This window comes from Psittacula echo, assembly GCF_963264785.1.
Source record: "Psittacula echo genome assembly, chromosome: 3".
NCBI lineage: Eukaryota > Metazoa > Chordata > Aves > Psittaciformes > Psittacidae > Psittacula > Psittacula echo.
Window position 1 is genome coordinate 111167199 of NC_137736.1, and position 17844 is coordinate 111185042.

At 41.4% G+C, this 17844-nt stretch overlaps 1 protein-coding gene across 1 annotated transcript in view; it reads right to left on the reverse strand.

Moving 5' to 3' along the window:
- DDX10 (DEAD-box helicase 10) overlaps positions 1-17844 on the reverse strand; it is a gene marked incomplete at its 5' end in the record, with an annotated part of 179004 nt that overhangs the window by 39351 nt on the left and 121809 nt on the right. The window contains one exon of the mRNA XM_080614445.1: positions 10280-10336. Coding sequence (XP_080470571.1) covers positions 10280-10336 — 57 coding nt within the window. The remainder of the gene's footprint in view (positions 1-10279; positions 10337-17844) is intronic.

Consider the following 17844-nt stretch of genomic DNA (forward strand, 5'->3'; position numbering starts at 1 on the left):
TACATGCTTTTTAAGCTGAGGGTGATCAGAACAGCACACAGTTCCACTACTACACTGAGATTCCCTGGATCTACAGAGAAAAACTTAAAAAATAAACCCAACACAACGACAAATAAACTAGGCATCATGTGAGTCCCTGCTAGTTCTAGTACAGTTTAAAAGACAATTTACATATCACAATTTCTAGTCCAGATAAGAACTTGCTTTCCCTGGATCCAACTCCTCTTTGCAAATAAATGTTAGCAAAAAATGAAATCTGAGTATTCTGGGAAAAACAATCAAAAGACATAAAAGTTTTGGGGAAAAATAATCAAAGACATCAATAAATGATAGAAATATGGATGATAGGAAAAGTCCATCTCACAGTTTATGTATACTTGTTTGTCAAAGGATATTAAATCAATTTATCTAACAGATGGCACACCCACCATAAGCAAATGAAAACACTGAATAGCTGGAAAATGTACAGCATTCTTCACTTCTTAATAAAACACTAACCAAAATCAAAGTTGAGGATCTGGCTCAGCTGGGAGTGCAGGCAAGCAGACAGGGTGAAACAGAGTCCTCTCTCCTGATCTGCATCACTATATTTATACAGCAAGGGACAAGCACTGACAACTTTAATTCTGGCTTTTCGTACAATTAATTAACTCTGAACCCTTACTGATGCTCTCTCACTAAAAGAGGTTTTTGTGAGAATATAAAACGTGTGCAAGGAGTAACAGAGACTGCATCTTCTCCAGCTGTCTCTACAATGAAGGAACAGTGGGACTTCATTTGAGGGAAGTACAGGGCTTACGAGATGCCCTCATGCAGTCTCTTAAATAACCATCCATGTCAGTTACTAGTTTAGCATTTCCTAATAGCAAACTGCTTGGTTTATCAATGAAGGTGATAGTGAAAAAGAACAGAAAACCTATTAGAAACACTGCATGCTGTGGTAAAACATGGAATACTGCACTGCTCCTGACTGAGTATATCTGGCAAAGGAGGACTCTGACAGAAGACTCAATCTTTCAAAACTCTGGGAAAAAAATGATATATTGAGAGTCATTATGAGCTTTTTCCCCTTCTTTCAATGCTCATGTAAGATTCAGCATAAAGCAGCTGGAATCCTGGTGACTGCAGAACCCAGAGTACTCTGAAAAAACAGCCATCAGGAGAATTTTAAAATGTTAACAACTGCAGCATTATCAGTCAGAATGCAGGCAATGGTGTTCTGATTGCACAAATCAATTTTCATTACCAGTAGCAATTACAACTGCTGAGAGTAGCTATAGCAGACTATGTACAATACTGCAAGCAACACATTCTAAGAATATAAAGGGGGGGGGGGATGACGCTGAAAAACAGAGTTGCTTAATTTACCTATGATTCCTTACCTCATGAGCATCTCAGTAGCATCAAAACACATCTGAAAGATTACCCCTGCTCATCAGGAAATTAACTCAATTCTTAAAAAGTTCATACCTGAGATATGCAGCAAAGTAGAGTCGCTGCACCTGAAGTCTATAAACAAAGAAAGTTTCACACACATACGGAAAGCTGGGAAGTGGCTCAGAATAATACCATAACAAATGAAGATGCAAAATAAACAAGTTTGAATAGTCTGATACAGCTAACTTTGGAAATGCAACCATCTGCATATATAGACAGAATTTAGCCATGTGAGTATACATGCTTTTCACAACCGAACCAAAGAAGACCTACTGATCCAGAAGGAATTTCCACTTCCCAAATAAAAAGGCTGTGTGAAAGCTGCTGCAAGCCTCAGGTCATCACTTCTGGTTTGTTTGGGGTTTCTCATGTTTTCAGGATTGAGGGTAGAGGCAGAAGAGAGGGTTAGGATGTCCAAAAGTTCAGTTCCAGGCAATTGTGCTGCACTGTGTTGGTCAAGGTATCAAAAGACTTCGGTGAGGCAAAGAGAACAAGAACACCACACTAATAAACAACTTGATGTGCTGCTCAAAACATACGTGGAACACTACAAAAGAGCTTAGTTTAGCAGCTTTAGATTTCGCACTTCACAGGAAAGAAATTTCAAATATTGGTTAGTAGACACTATTAACTAGTAATATAGAACAGATTAACAAATAAAGTACCTTTACAATTAACTTCTTACAGGAGTCTGTTTGCTAAGATGAAAATGCCTAGAGGATGGTTTAAAACACTTTAGAACAGTCATATTCCCCCAGCCACTCCCCTTCTTTTCATGCTGGTGGATGTGTACTCCAGCAACATACATTGCTTCTTACTCCTTGGCTAGAGTCAGGCAGGTGCAAAGTGAACATTTGCATTCTGCTCAGACTGGGACTGTTGAGGAGGGTGTCAAATCAGTGAAGAAATGGAACAAGAAATTTTGGACACCCAGAAGAAAAGATGATGCTACTTTACTGATAAATTCCAAACCGCACTGAAGTGGTTAGTTATGCTTAAAATGTACATGTGCCACCTTTACAAGAGAGCATATTCAAAAATGAAATGCTTATGTATTGACAGACAATGATCACAAAGCGAAGTCCCAGTGCTCTCTTCTTCCCCTATTTAAGTTTACAGACCATGATGCTACATAGCTACAGCAAGAAAACATTCAGTAAATGCTGAAATGGAAATCTGAAGCTCAGGTGAGAAGGTCTGTACCCTTGAACATATGTGCTTGTACTTTGCAATGAGCAAGAAGTTCCTTGTCTGGTTTCTTGCATACCTACTGTTTTTCTAGATGCACTGAGCTGAAATACATTGCCTGAATTAATTAAATGTGGATTCATATGGAAAAATGTATATAACCTTAGCTACTGGGTTTAATCATTAGCCTCAGAAAAGCATTTGTGCAGGACTAACAGAGCTCTATTTTTGTTTTCTCTGTGCTCCATCATACTCCCATATGCAGGGAGGAACCCGATAGTGGAATCCTGCTCCCAGTCTTCACAGAGACAGGCAAAGAGGAAAACTGAAGTGGAATAATATGTATCTCCCTTGATCAAGGGGAGCTCAGAGAGTGACTCAAGTAGCCATTCAGTTATTTGCTGATTCCCACTCAAGAGCCTGGGCGGAAAGATGCCAAAGCACTCCTTAATTCCACAACTACTGTTATTTGTAACTATGCAATCTAAACAAACTACAGCAAAACACACACAGTTCAAGAAGAAGAGAGAAATTCATATATGTTGGAACATACTTATTTCAATTTGCAAACTTGCAATTTTGATAATCTAAGTCTTTAATAAAGAAAATGCTGAGGTTTTTTCTCCACAATGCCAAAATATTGTTGATTCTGAAATAAACAAATTTTTTTAGTCTAATGTGTTGAAAACTCTGAAAATCAGCAGCAGAAGTCCAAGATGGCTCCAAAGCTCCTGTTCCAATGCTATCAAACTTACATGGACACTCTAGAAACAAAAGGTCACTAAAGAATAATGACTTAAACCGTAATCTTTCTGGAGTTTAGCCTACCTATTGGAGAAGTTTCTTCATGAGTGTCCTATAAATTTAAGAAAATCATCTGCAATCAAGTCAGACAACTAACCTTTGTGCTCCCTAACATACCAGAAATCCTGCTCCCCTGCTCTTACAAATCCAGTATTACATCTATCATCAAAAACTCCCCCGGAACTTCAACTCCCCACAATAAGAAGACATTTTAAGGAAAAAAAAAGAAAAGTTTCCTCTCTTTACCATAAATTTGAAAGCAAATACAAACCAAAGCACAGAGTATAGGAATGTCAGACACTGTAATGAAAATGCATTTGTGTTGATCCACTGTGCATCCACTTCATCCCAGCAGACCTTATGGGGATAAGGAGGCATGTGCAAGGTCCACAGCCCCTGTAATCTGCGCTTCTGCCATGACTATGAAGAAATCACCTCAGCAACCGGTAAATCACCAGCTCATTGTGTGCAGAGCAGCAGGCTGCCATCACATACCACATATGATTACAAACAGCTGTGAATTGCTATGACTATGGCAATTAGTTTAAATGGTCAACCTGACAAATATATTTAAAACCTTCAGTGTGCTGGTGGTTGCAATGAAAAGATTCACAAAAGTGTGCATAATTGCCAACTAATCCATCAGAATCCTTCCTTGTTACCTGTTCAGAGGAATGACACAGAAATTGGGCCAATCATATACATTCTTAGTTGCAGAAAAAGTAGGACTTTACTTAAAACAATTTAAGTGTTATATTAACTGTAATTATCAACATTTTCAGAAAGCAAACTACAGTCAACATTTCCATACACGCACATAACACCGATTTTCAGATATTAACTTAAATGTTGTAAGATACATTGATTTTAAAAATATTTCAGAATACAAGTAGTTCAGAATCAGCAATTTATTTTCCATTTAGCAACTTGAACTTGAAATCATGATTCTGCCAGAAGAAGCCTGTTTGAAATTACTAAATTAATAAGTTAAAATGCTGACATTCCAAATTATTCTGTTCATCCACAGAGTTTCTCAAGGAAATTCAAAACAATACAAAAGCAAACTTGCAATGAAGAAATAAAGGTACTTACAGTTTTTGGGTATGCATACAGAACATGAGATAACAGACCAGGGATACTCCTAAACTAATGTTAATTAAATTGTTTTAAGTAAGAAGGGACTCAATTCACATGATAACTTCAGTTGTAAGCTCCCCACACAAAATATTGGAAGATTTTGTAGCTGAACAGAAGTATCACTGCTTCATTTTTTTGCTGTTCTTCATGGTTTGCAGAATCGATACTAATTACTGATGAAGAACAAGTTTAAGTCCTTTGCAATCATCAAACAGATGTAGCCTGTCCTGAGGCTGTATCAGGACAACATAACCCTCTCCTTAGGTCTTTATGAACATGCTCCAGATCTACCTTCTGGTAGAAGGATTTAGCCATGAAACCCTGCTCCAGCTCCAGAAACTGCATGGAGCTAAAGCAAATGCTCCTCAACACCATCAATGACAGAGTCATGAAAGGTGATCCAGAACCAAAGTACCTTCACCATTAACAATCAGTATGCAGGGCATCACAGGAGACTTTCCCAAGAACACTCAGAGATAAACTTCTCAAACGGATTTGAGAACCTGTATTCACAGGAGGCACAGATCAAATTCCTCTCTCACTCCTATAAACCCCTTTCACTGAAATTACTGTTCACATCCACATTGAACCTGGAGCCTACACCCTAAACACCAGGTCATGGGCTAGATCTCAAGTGAAAGGAAATCCAAGGCAGAATCAGCCCTGATGGGTAATATAAGTCAGTTCCAGTAAGTACAGGAACAATAGAGTGGATGCAAAATTTTCATCATATTTTAAAGATTATATTTCTCCCAGTGGATTACTAGCAATAGCCACCCAAGAGATCTGACGCTATCCCTTTATTGTTTGAATTGTGATGCAAAGATTTCTTGAGCTATGTTCATCAAGTGTATCTCAAATCCCACGGAGGGTACTGGAGATTAAAAGAAAACTGTGGGTTTAAGCAGGGTTTTTTTCTGGTTAAAATCTCAACAGAGCACGGCACAAGGTGCAGAAAACAGAATGCAATATTGAGGATTATACATTCTGAATCTGTCATATCTTTAAGCATGTGCCTCCTGCTCACTTAGGTGTATTTTGTAGATGTGCTCACATAACTCCGTAACAGAGTACAAAGATTCCTAAGTTCATTGTGACTTTGTGAATATCTTCAATTGTATATATATATATTAAGGGTATCATGAATATATTTTTTAAAAATATGTAAAATGTCATACACAAGTACTAATTCCTCTAGGAATGCCAAAATATGTTGGGCAGAGAGCAGGGGAGAAAGAGGACATGAGAAAAGTTAAAACATATGTATTATCCTGCTGTTGCTGTTGATTCTTTAATGCTGCACAATTATTCAGCAAGAATTCATTCCTATGAAAAAGCGCCCCTGACAACAGAGCACTTTGATCTCTCTCAGAAGAGGTCAGTTTTCTTGCCTGATAACAATCCCCATCCTCAATATTATTCCAATGACTTGTCCTCTTCATTCTTTTCTAAAACCAGAAAACCCTCTCACTAAGGAGTACGTGTTCAAGCTGGATTTCCTTAGCATTTCAGCAAGCTACATTTTTCTTAAGGATCTTGGATAAGCAGCCTCTGGTCTGCTAGTCAGCCCTTTCTCAGGTTTTTCTGTTTTGCTCTCCACACATGTTGGAACTGCTAAAGGATTGCCTATGGCTGAATTGATGCCCCAAACTTCCACAACTGAGCAAGTTTTACCTCCTGACACTACTTATAGATGCTATCCGAACTAATCTGAGTACATACTGATGCTGTTCTTTTAGAGGCTAGTTATCATTTCATGCATGATGTTGGGAGCTGATAGCTGAGGATCACAGAGGATGTCAGTGCCACAGCAGGAAACCGTACCTTCTCCTGACTCCTGCTCAGACTCCCACTCTGACACACAGACCTCTTCAGCTGCTCCTGGAAGATGCCTTTACTACTAAAATAATTTTCTTTAAAAAAAACCAGAACTTTCCTCACTTCATAATTCTTAACACATTGATACTGCTCTAAGGCACCAGGATAGCAAAACACTAAACTCACTAAAGAGAAATACAATCTTGTTCAGCTTCATTGCAGCTAACAGTTGCGTGCACAGCAATGACCTTTCAGTGCTGTTTGAAACAGAGAATAAAAGTCTTTTATGTATACTAAGAAATCAGTATGTGATAGATTAGTAGAAGTAAAACAGCGAAGTCAAGAGCGGAGCCGTACATGGCGCAGGGATGTTCTGCTTGAGGACAGAGGTTGTCTTCACCAAGTAAACCCCCCACAAGCTACTGCTTCAGAGCAGCCATCCATACTGCTGCTGTTTCTGCACTACGCTTTATTTCTTGGTCAAAAGACAACACGGTTGCCTAATTTTCTCTAGACCATCTTCAAGTAAACAATACCAAAATTCGTTTGAGGGCTTGAGGACTGTAATTTCAGCAGCACTGAGTGAGGAAAAAATACATGCTTTTGTCATCTTAAAACACTGCATTTGTAAGTATCTCATCAGATTCTCCTGAACTGGAAGACAGTTACATATCTGATGGCAAAAATATCCCCCCAAACCTAAGCGCTTTCAATTCTGCATCAGGAATACAAGAAAAAAATTCTTTTATCTGTTTTCACAGCTTTTTGCATTCAAATTTAATTAATGATCATAAATTCCAATAAATTCTTTCTCTGAAGTATCCTTTAGGAGCCTTCACTTCTTACCCAGTGTACTTACTGCATGGGAATTAATCCAAGGTGGAGTCAATAACACTGCAGCTACCTACTCATCTAATCCCCTGCTCAAGCACATTCAGCAGAGCGTGCCAGAATCTGGTTGTTCAATTCCAATTGCAGTAAGCCTGCCCTGCTGCGAAGGCTGAGCAAAACCTTCTCTGCAATTGCTCCTGTGAGCAATTGCTCTAGAAGAAAAAGCAGGAGGCCCTGTGATCTTTCCATTTCATTGGCACAGAGACAAAAAACTGCCATTGTGCAAGGCATTAAAACTGAAAAGAAAAAAAAACCCATAAACCAAACAAAAAAACCCCACTTAAAATGGAGATATTCCCCTTCCTTCCCAAAACTGAAGAAAAGCTGTTACTAAAAAGGGTAGGCCATGAGCTAAAAAATTATATGTAGAGTAAGTGAAAAATGTCAGGAAGTCATGATTCCCAGCACAGGAAAGGGATGAATGTGTACAGGACAGAAAATCCTAAAACTAAGAGTTTTGCAATCCAAGAATGCAAGATTAAATTAAGACTGTGATTAAATCCCACAAGCGTATGTCTTAAAGGGTGAAAATAAATAACTGTAAACCATACAGTTTTCATTCCAAATAAATTTCCTTTTCATTTTGTAGAAAACCAGCATACCTTGAGAATAACATGCCAGGCTTCGTCCAGTCAGCAACAGAGCACAACCAGCAACAGGACAACTAAATAATTATACTAAATTATACTAAAACAGAGATCCAAAAGTAATAATTATCCCTTAATATTTAGAGTGGTAAATTGCCACTTTGGTCATGTCAGACCTGGTGGGCTGAAAGATAATAAGTAATACTCTGTAACCTAAGGAGCTTAAAATTCAAAAGAGACACAGCTAATAAAACAAACAATGGGTAAATGTGAAACAAAAATTATGACCACAGCTGCTTTGCAGTAGCTGGCTGCTCATAACTGTTGATCTAACCTTTTCCTCCAGCTGCTAAACTGCGTTAAGATAGCTAAAAATACCTTTTCTACTGTTTCGGTTCTCCTTAATTCTCTTGAAAGAAAAAGCTATTAATTGCCAAAGGAGTTGTGCATGGCAGATAAGTGGGTCACAAGCCATATTCTGAAAGCACTAGTGAGAATGCAAACATTTTTGTACTCTTGATTTAGGCAGCACATATTTCCTAAACTAGCTGGTTTCAATGGTTTCTGTGTTTCACTGTTTCCTCCTTATTTTTACCCCCTGCATGTCTCCTAGGAGCTGCTTCAGTCATATCCCACAAGGACTACAGAGAGCTTCAGCTACCGTGGCTTCATCTCCGAGATTCTGTGAAGCAGAGAGGTATTCTTAATTAATTCCTCAGACACCTAGCAGATGGAAACTGCCACCTTTATCTACTGTCTACTGCTCCCTTCCACTTCCAGGCATGAACGGCCTGGCTCCAAGCTGGCAGCCTTTCCCAGCAGAAGCAATGAACCCCAGGACTCGCTGCACACAGCTCTGGCAAAAAAAAAGCCTCTAAATAAGAGAAAGAGCCCCACAGTTTTCGAGGAGACATGTCAGCTCCTGAGGCTTGCACCTTCTTGCAGAGAGCAACCTAAAGCGCTTCAGCAATAAAATTAAGTCAAAGTAGTAGCACGTTTGCACAGTTGGTACTCTCACAGAAAGCATATGCCAACCTCACACTAGATCAAGACTAGTAAATCAGCTTTCCAAGTGCAAATGGTGCACAGAAGAGGGGCAGAAGTGCATCAAATTATGGTTTTATCTTATGCAGTTTTGGGGGTGAGGCTTTGCATTTAACCTATGGACACACACCCCTCACATGGACAGATCATTCCTCAATAGACATCAACTTCATTAATTTTCCAGCAGGACAGAGAGATCCATTTGCCTGTCACACAATAGAATAGGAGTTCATCAGCAAGTATATCCTTTTGAAATGAACAGGTTTATTTCTCCAGCTGCTGAATAACATGACATTGGGTTGGGTTTTCTTTATTCCTTAAAAAGAGGCAAAATTAACAAGCAGCATTTACGAATGCAATACAGCCTGATTTGATCAATGTTTTCTCCCTATATTAAGATGTTTGTTAATCATTCATTCCATAATTTTCCTAAAATGCTTGCTCAATACATTAAAAAGCATGCATCTCTATACATTCAATTACATGCAGAAAATTTCTATTGCTTGATTGGGGAGCCACGATGCCAACAGCTCTCACAGCTTGTCATCTCTGAAGACAGAATTGTACTTGATACTTAGTATAACTAGGCTTTTCATCTTCAACTGTAATTACTTTCCACTTCAGAACTACAGAAGGAAGCATCTTCCTATACTTAAGCCACCCAGCACAAGGCCAGCTTGCAAGAATTGGACAAAGAACATTACTGATCTTCTAAAGGGAGTAAGATTATTTCCTAAGTGCCAGGAACGAACTGTAACTATTCATGTGTAACGTAAGGAGATGCAACATGAGAAATGACACACATTACTATGTCCATATTCTCAAAAAAACACTGAAATTGAAGTTTATCACAAGCAATACAAGAATCTAGAACAGCCTTCAGAAAATTAGTTGCATTTAAAGAAAAGGATAGTAAAGGTTTTATTAGTGGGTCTAACAAGGAGAAGGAATAAACTTCAATGTAAATATTTGCTGTTTAAAGAAAAAGTTCAGCAGAAACAGGTTTAAATGAGATTTGACATCCCACACCCCCCAAAAAAAGTTGGCACAGGCCAGGCACTCAGAGAAAGAAAAATGGCATCAGCACTGCAGCTGAAATTGTGACTCATTTTATACACAAAGAAGCTGCAACTCCAAAAGACTTCCATCCATTCTATATATTTATACAAACACACACATTCATGCTTTTCCAGTATCTTTCCACAGAAGTCATTGTAACCACATGAGAGCACGGGAGTATGAAAAGGCAAGTAAACAGAAAATGCCTTTAAAGAGTCACTAATCACAACACTGCTTATTAATGCAGGAATGAAATAATTAAACAGTTTCAAAGCCACAACCAGTAGTTTGATCAAAACAACAAAAATCCTTACCTGTGCGTTGTTATTCCTGGCTTCCCTCCTTGCTGCTTTTTCTTTTAGCCTTTTCTCCTAAAACGAACAAGATGCACAGTTTTAAAGCAAGCTCCTGAGTTGGTTTTTGCTGGGGGTTTCTTGTTTGCTTGTTTTTCTTTTAATAGTTTAAGATTAAAGTTGAACCATCTGGATATTTTTAATTCACACATGCTATGCTAGTGGTATTCACCCTACATGTTACTGATGAAAAATGAAAAATAAAAAGATCTAACCCTTGGGATTCTGTGATTCTGTGAGATATTATTCTTCTTGCTCTTAAAAGAAATAAAACTACAAGAATTATTCAAACTCACATTTAATCGTTACTGAGACCTGCTACTCTTAAAGGAATCATGCAGCTAAGTATTTTGACAAAGTCTGTATTTGTCTCTAAACCAAAGTAGTTAAAATGGCACCAAGAGATCCAACTTCTTTTATTTCTCAGTGACTTAATAGGAAATCCAAACCATTTAACAAACTAAAATGATAATTTTCCTAAATTCAGAATTGCTAAAACAAGTAGGGAGTGAAAGCTAAAACATATTCTGGCTAGCTTTCGTACCTCCATTATTAACAAACACTTTACAATAGCATTTGCTTAGTGATTGCATTGATTCAGAAACCATAACATTAAGTTCCCTCCACCAAACTGATTCTGCTATGGGAAAATGAGCAAAACAGAATGATAAAATTCATTCAAAGCTGCCTGCCACATCTCTGGGCATACAAAAGAGGCCAAGGTATTTAATTCAACTGACATCTATTGCTGCTTTTGTGGTTGTTGCTCTTACTGAAATTAATTTATTTTTAAACCAACTAAAGGATTATCTCTAATAAAGAATCTGTCAGGTCCTTGCAATTGAACATCCTTTAAGTTACCCATTTAATGAGGTAAGGATACATGAGGCAAGGGCACACAAGGTGAGGTCCCTTATAAAAGCACAGTGCTCCCTCCTTTTTCTTGTGTCTTAGTGATGCTGAAGACACCGGTATTGAAAATTTTTTATGATAGCATAAAAATGTTTCTGGAATAGGCCATTTTTAGCATCAGCACATTTAGAACCAAGCACACATTAAAGGGGACGCTACTTTGACATCAGCCCAGGGGCAACATCTCAGCATAGAGAAGGCTGAAGCAACAGACATATTTCATCTCACTCATGGGAGTAATGAGAAAGCTACAGTTCCAGCTGGACAGTCCTGGTGCCGTATCACAACAGTGATGCTACCAAAGCATACTTGTAGGTACCACACAAAGTTGTCTGGAAAAGCAGTGTGTTTGAGTGCAGACCTGGGAGAAGGAGAACACAGCTGCCAAGATTCTCTAAATTGGTGTTTAAATCCAGTTTTGTTTGAGCCATTTGTCTGGTATGTGCCATTTTCTATTCTCCCAATAATCAAAACTACAGAAGTGTTAGCTTACTTTCAAACTCTGAGCAAGTTAATGTCTTCTCCAAATCAAAACTAAACAGATAGAGTTCACCCACCTACACAAACAACAGGGACAGAAATGCACAAGGTTTGTGCCTCTGCTTTATACATTTATCCAATGCTGTGTGCAAAGCTGTCTGGTACAAACACCTCATACACTAAGAGCTACATGCCTGGGCCTTCAACACATGCTATGAAACAAAACAAAAACCCCATCACTGCAGACAGATAAAACACAGCTGTCTTATTTCAGGTTTAATTAAGAAAAAAACAATTAAAGAAAAAAATTTGAGGCCACAAGGGCATCATATGGGGAAAGAAGCCACCAGGACCAAGTCTTGTCTGGTAGAGACACAGCCAGTCTGCTCTTCAACAAGCTTGACCTAAGCATCATGACCTCACAGTCATAACACAGTCATCGATATTATGATTCCTTCTCTTCCAAGTTAAATTTGTATTCATTTCTAATCATTTTTACTTAACGCTTTTCTAACTATTTCACTTCAGTTTTCCACTTCCACCCACTCTGTTTTTAAATCGTTTGGTGTATGTTCTTCACTCTCTGGGGTTACCACTTCTCTCATTCCTTTCCAACCCTAACTATTGAATGATTCTATGATTCTTCTGCTAAATCTGTGATCCTTTTCAAACTTTGCTACCAAAAAAAGCAAAACAGAACAGAGCTAGAAAGTAACACACCAGATATTACAAAGCAGGATAAAGCAGATTTTGAATTGGATAGTCCAGAAAATTTTAGATAGAAGAATTCTACGGAATATGAAAAGACTTAACTAGAGCCATAGGCTAAAGCCTATTCAGCAGCAGTCAAAGCTCCTGCGAAAGGGATTTAAAACAGAGCACTGAAAAGATAGCTATGAAAGCAGGAAATTGACATAATGCCATATAACAGTAGTAAACCAGACAGCATAATACACGTAAGTCTCTAAAGAACAGTAAAGACACAAAAAGATTATAAAGTTAATAGATGCAGAGACTGAAATCAGGAATACAAAAGAAAACTAAGAAAGCAGCAATTAAAGGAGATGCTGCCAAGACTTTGGGGGTTTTTTGTTGTTGAGGTTTTTTGGTTGGTGTTTTTTTTAGTGGGTTTTGTTCAGTTGGGTGGGGTTTTTTGAGGGGAGAGACACGATTTGGTACCTCGTCAATGAGAAACGAAAGCAGGTTTTGCATAGGATGCTACAGGGGCACCAAGATGGAGTTAGGAGTGCCTTTCAGAAGCCAAAGTCAAAACCAGCCCCACTTCCACTGTGTTTCACACTGCATGTCTGTCTTCACGAGCACAGGTAACACACTTCAATCAACACTTGGCATTCACAGAGTCACAGCATCACCCTGACTGGGAAAAACATCAAAGGGTCTCTGGTCTGACCTTCTCACAGCAGGGTCAGCTCTGAGGTCAGGCCAAGCTGCACAGAGGTTCATTCAGCTGAGTCAAAATCCCACCACTGGAGACTGCACATCTCTGGGTGACCTGTGCCACCGCTTGACTGTCCTCACACAGAAAAAATTTTCCCTTGCATCTATGCTGAATCTCTTGTTTCAACTTCTCACCACCATCTCTCATCCTCTTGCTCAGCACTCCCATGAAAAGACCAGGTCCATCTCTGTCCCCTCAATGATGCCTCTGTAGGTACTGGGGACTGTTGCCAGGTGCCCCCAAAGCTGCATCTGTCCCAGGCTGAACAAACACAGCTCCCCCAGTCGCTCCTCACAGGACCACAATCTCAGTGACCTCAGCTGAACCCACTCTAGTTTGTAATGTGCTCCTGTACTGGACAAACCCACTTCCTCTAAAAATTTCATGTTCAACTGAGTCATCTTAAGTCTTTTTATTTAAATGCTCAAAAACTCCCACAGGTTTTGATCAAAGATTTTAATGCTGCATTTTTAATAATTGATCTTTTTACATACTGATGCCGTAATCTGCAGCCACCAACAAATTCTTTTTAAGAGCTGAGGTAATGGTCTACCACACAACAGACCATAGAGGTGGCTGAGGTTTAGAAAAACTCACTCTTTTGCCCAGGAAGCTGGTAAATAGTAACAACAAAAAAAAACAACAAAAAAAGGAAGAAGAGGACAATTAAAAGGAAAGGGCTTCCTCCTAAATCTGTTGTCCCCACCCAGAACCGCTTTGCTGTCCTGCAGGGGGCTAATGAGGAAACACACTCACACCATGAACGACCGGCTGATGCACTGGTAAAGAAGATCACTACTGGTGCTGCCAGGAAAAAGAGGCGCGGGTCATAGTAGTAGGGGACTGTACTTTGAAAGGCACAGAGGCACCCATATGTTGGCCTGACCCAATCTCAAGCGAAGTGTGTTGCCCAACAGGGGCACAGATCAGAGATGTTGCAGAGAGGCTGCCTGCTCTAGTAACTTCCACTGACTATTACTCACTTCTAGTGATCCATGTAGGTGCTAGTGATATAGATAGCAGTAGCCTGGAAAACGTAAAGAAAGACTACAGAGCCCTGGGAGAGGTGGTTAGGGGCTCTGGAGCTCAGATAGTCTTTTCATCAATTCTCCAGGATACAGGGAAGGACCTTCAAAAGGCTAGGAAGATTGGCCAGGTTAATAAATGGTTAGAACAGTGGTGCCATAGTCAGGGGTTTGGGTATCTAGAACATAGGACTCAATTTAGTAGGCCAGGTCTACTGGTGGAGCTGGTCTGACAATGAAGGGGAAGAGCGGTTTTGGTAGGAGGCTTGCCAGACTGGTCAAGGATGCTTTAAACTAGATGTGTTGGGGGAGGGGGGCATCATTCCATCCCAACACATCCAGTCAGTTGCCAGCACCTATAATAAGTGCTCGGAGCAATGTAGAGATATTCCAGCCACTCCAGCCAATGAGCCGGCTTCATTTGGAGCTTGGCTCAGATGCCTCTATACAAATGCCCATAGCATGGGAAACAAACAAGAGGAATTAGAGATGTGTGCACGTCTATGGGGGTATGATACAGTAGGCATCACAGAAACATGGTGGGATGGCTCCTACGACTGGAGTGTTGGAATGGAAGGTTACAGACTCTTTAGAAAAGACAGGCCTAGCAGGCGGGGAGGGGGAGTTGCTATTTATGTTAGGGATAGGCTGGAGAGTATGGAACTCTGTCTGGGGACGGGTGAGCAGTTAACAGAGAGTTTGTGGGTCAGGGTTAAAGGGAGAACGGCGATGGGAGACATTACTGTGGGGATCTGATACAGACCGCCTGATCAAGAGGAATCTGTGGATGAAGTGCTCTATAGGCAGATAGGAACAGCCTCATGCTCACAGGCCCTTGTTCTCCTGGGAGACTTCAACCACCCTGACATCTGTTGGACTGAGGTACGCGCCGGCACAAGCAATCCAGGAGGTTCCTCGATTGTGTGGAAGACAACTTCCTTCTGCAAGTAACAGAGGAGCCGATAAGGAGAGGTGCCGTGCTTGATCTCATGCTCACCAACAGGGAAGGGCTGGTTGGAAATGTGACGCTCCAGGGCAGCCTTGGTTGCAGCGATCATGAGATGGTCAAGTTCGAGATCCTCAGGACAGTGAGAAGAGCGTGCAGCAAGCTCACTGCCCTGGACTTCAAGAGAGCAGAATTTGGCCTCTTCAGGAACCTGCTTAGTGAGGTTCCATGGGATACAGCCCTAGAGGGCAGGGGGGCCCAAGACTCATGGTTGTTATTGAAGGATCACCTGCTCCAAGCTCAGGAATGTTGCATCCCAACTAGAAGGAAGTGCAGCAGGAGGGCCAGGAGACCTCCTTGGATGGATAAGGAGCTGCTGAGGAAAATTCAAAGGAAAAAAGAGGCTTATAGAAGGTGGAAGCAGGGACAGGCAGCCTGGGAAGAATACAGGGATGTTGTCCGGGAAGTTAGGGACCAGGTGAGGAAGGCTAAGGCCCAGTTAGAATTGAACTTGGCTAGGGATGTTAAGGATACCAGGAAGGGATTCTATAGGTACGTAGCGAATAAAAGACAGACTAGGAACAACGTAGGCCCTCTCTGGAAGATATTGGGAGAACTGGCTACCCAGGATTTGGAGAAGGCTGAGGTTCTTAATGACTTCTTTGCCTCAGTCTTCACTGGCAAAGTCTCTGACCACACCACCCAAGTCTCGGAAGGCGAACGCAGGGACTGTGAGAATGAAGACCCTAGGCCCACCGTGGGACAGGATCTGGTTCAAGACCATCTTAAAAACATAAACGTACACAAGTCCATGGGACCTGACGAGATCCATCCGTGGGTCCTGAAGGAGCTGGCAAATGAAGTTGCTAAGCCACTGGCCATCATATTTGAAAAATCATGGCAGTCAGGTGAAGTTCCCGATGACTGGAAAAAGGGAAATATAACCCCCATTTTCAAGAAGGGGAAAATGGATGACACGGGGAATTACAGACCAGTCAGTCTCACCTCTGTGCCTGGCAAAATCTTGGAGCAGATTCTCCTGGAAGACATGCTAAGGCACATGAAAAACAAGGAGGTGGTTGGTGGCAGCCAGCATAGCTTCACTAAGGGGAAATCCTGCCTGACCAATTTGGTGGCCTTCTATGATGGGGCTACGAAACTGATGGACAGGGGTAGAGCAGTTGACGTCATCTACCTGGACTTGTGCAAAATGTTCGGCACTGTCTCGCATGACATCCTTGTCTCTAAATTGGAGAGACATCAATTTGATATATGGACCACACAGTGGATAAAGAACTGGCTGGATGGCCGCACGCAAAGAGTTGTGGTCAATGGCTCGATGTCTGGCTGGAGACTGGTAACGAGTGGTGTCCCTCAGGGATCGGTGTTGGGACCGGTCTTGTTCAACATCTTCGTCAGTGACATAGTGTCCTGGGTTCAGCAGCAGCAGTTAAGTTTTTCTCCTTCTTAGTAGCCGGTGCAGTGCTGTGGTTTTGACTTTCAGCCTGGGAATAATACTGATAAAGCCGATGTTTTCAGTTGCTGGTCAGAATGTTTACCTGACCAAGAACTTTGTGAGTCTCATGCTCTGCCAGGGAGGAGGAGAAGCCAGGAGGAAGCAAGGACAGGGCACCTGACCCAAACTAGCCAAAGAGGTATTCCACACCACAGCACATCATGCCTGGGGATGTAACTGAGAGTTTCCCGGAAGGGCTAGATCACTGCGGGGTGGGGGCAAGGTACCGGTCGGTGAGGTGTTGTATTCTCTTCCCTTGGTATTTCTTTTATCATTATTATTATTGGTGGTAGCAGTAGTGATTTGTGTTATACCTTAGTTATTAAACTGTTCTTATCTCAACCCGTGGGAGTTGCATTCTTTTGATTCTCCTCCCCGCCCCTCCAGGAGTAGAGAGAAGAAAGGTGTGGGGGGGGGAGAAGTAGACTGCATGGTTCTAATTTACGGCCTGGGCTTAAACCACAACACATGGACAATGGGATTGAGTGTGCCCTCAGCAAGTCTGCTGATCACACCAAGCTGTGTGGTTCAGTTGATACGCTGGAGGGAAGGAATGCCATCCAGAGGGACCTTGACACACTTGTGAGGTGGGCTGATGCCAACCTTGTGAAGTTAAACCATGCCAAGTGCAAGGTCCTTCACCTGGGTCGGAGCAATCCCAGGCACGGCTACAGGTTGGGTAGAGAAGAGATTCAAAGCAGCCCTGCGGAGAAGGACTTGGGGGCGTTGGTCAATAAGAAACTTGACATGAGCCGGCTTCAGTGTGTGCTCGCAGCCCAGAAAGCCAACTGTATCCTGGGCTGCATCAAAAGGAGCGTGACCAGCAGGTCAAAGGAGGTGATCCTGCCCCTCTACTCTGCTCTCGGGAGACCTCACTTGGAGTATTGTGTGCAGTTCTGGTGTCCTCAACGTAAAAAGGACATGGAACTGTTGGAACAAGTCCAGAGGAGGGCCACGAGGATGATCAGGGACTGGAGCACCTCCCGTATGAAGATAGGCTGAGAAAGTTGGGGCTGTTCAGCCTGGAGAAGAGAAGGCTGCGTGGAGACCTCAGAGCAGCCTTCCAGTATCTGAAGGGGGCCTACAAGGATGCTGGGGAGGGAATCTTCATCAGGGACTGTAGTGACAGGAAAAGGGGTAACCGGTTCAAACTTAAACAGGGGAAGTTTAGATTGGATCTAAGGAAGA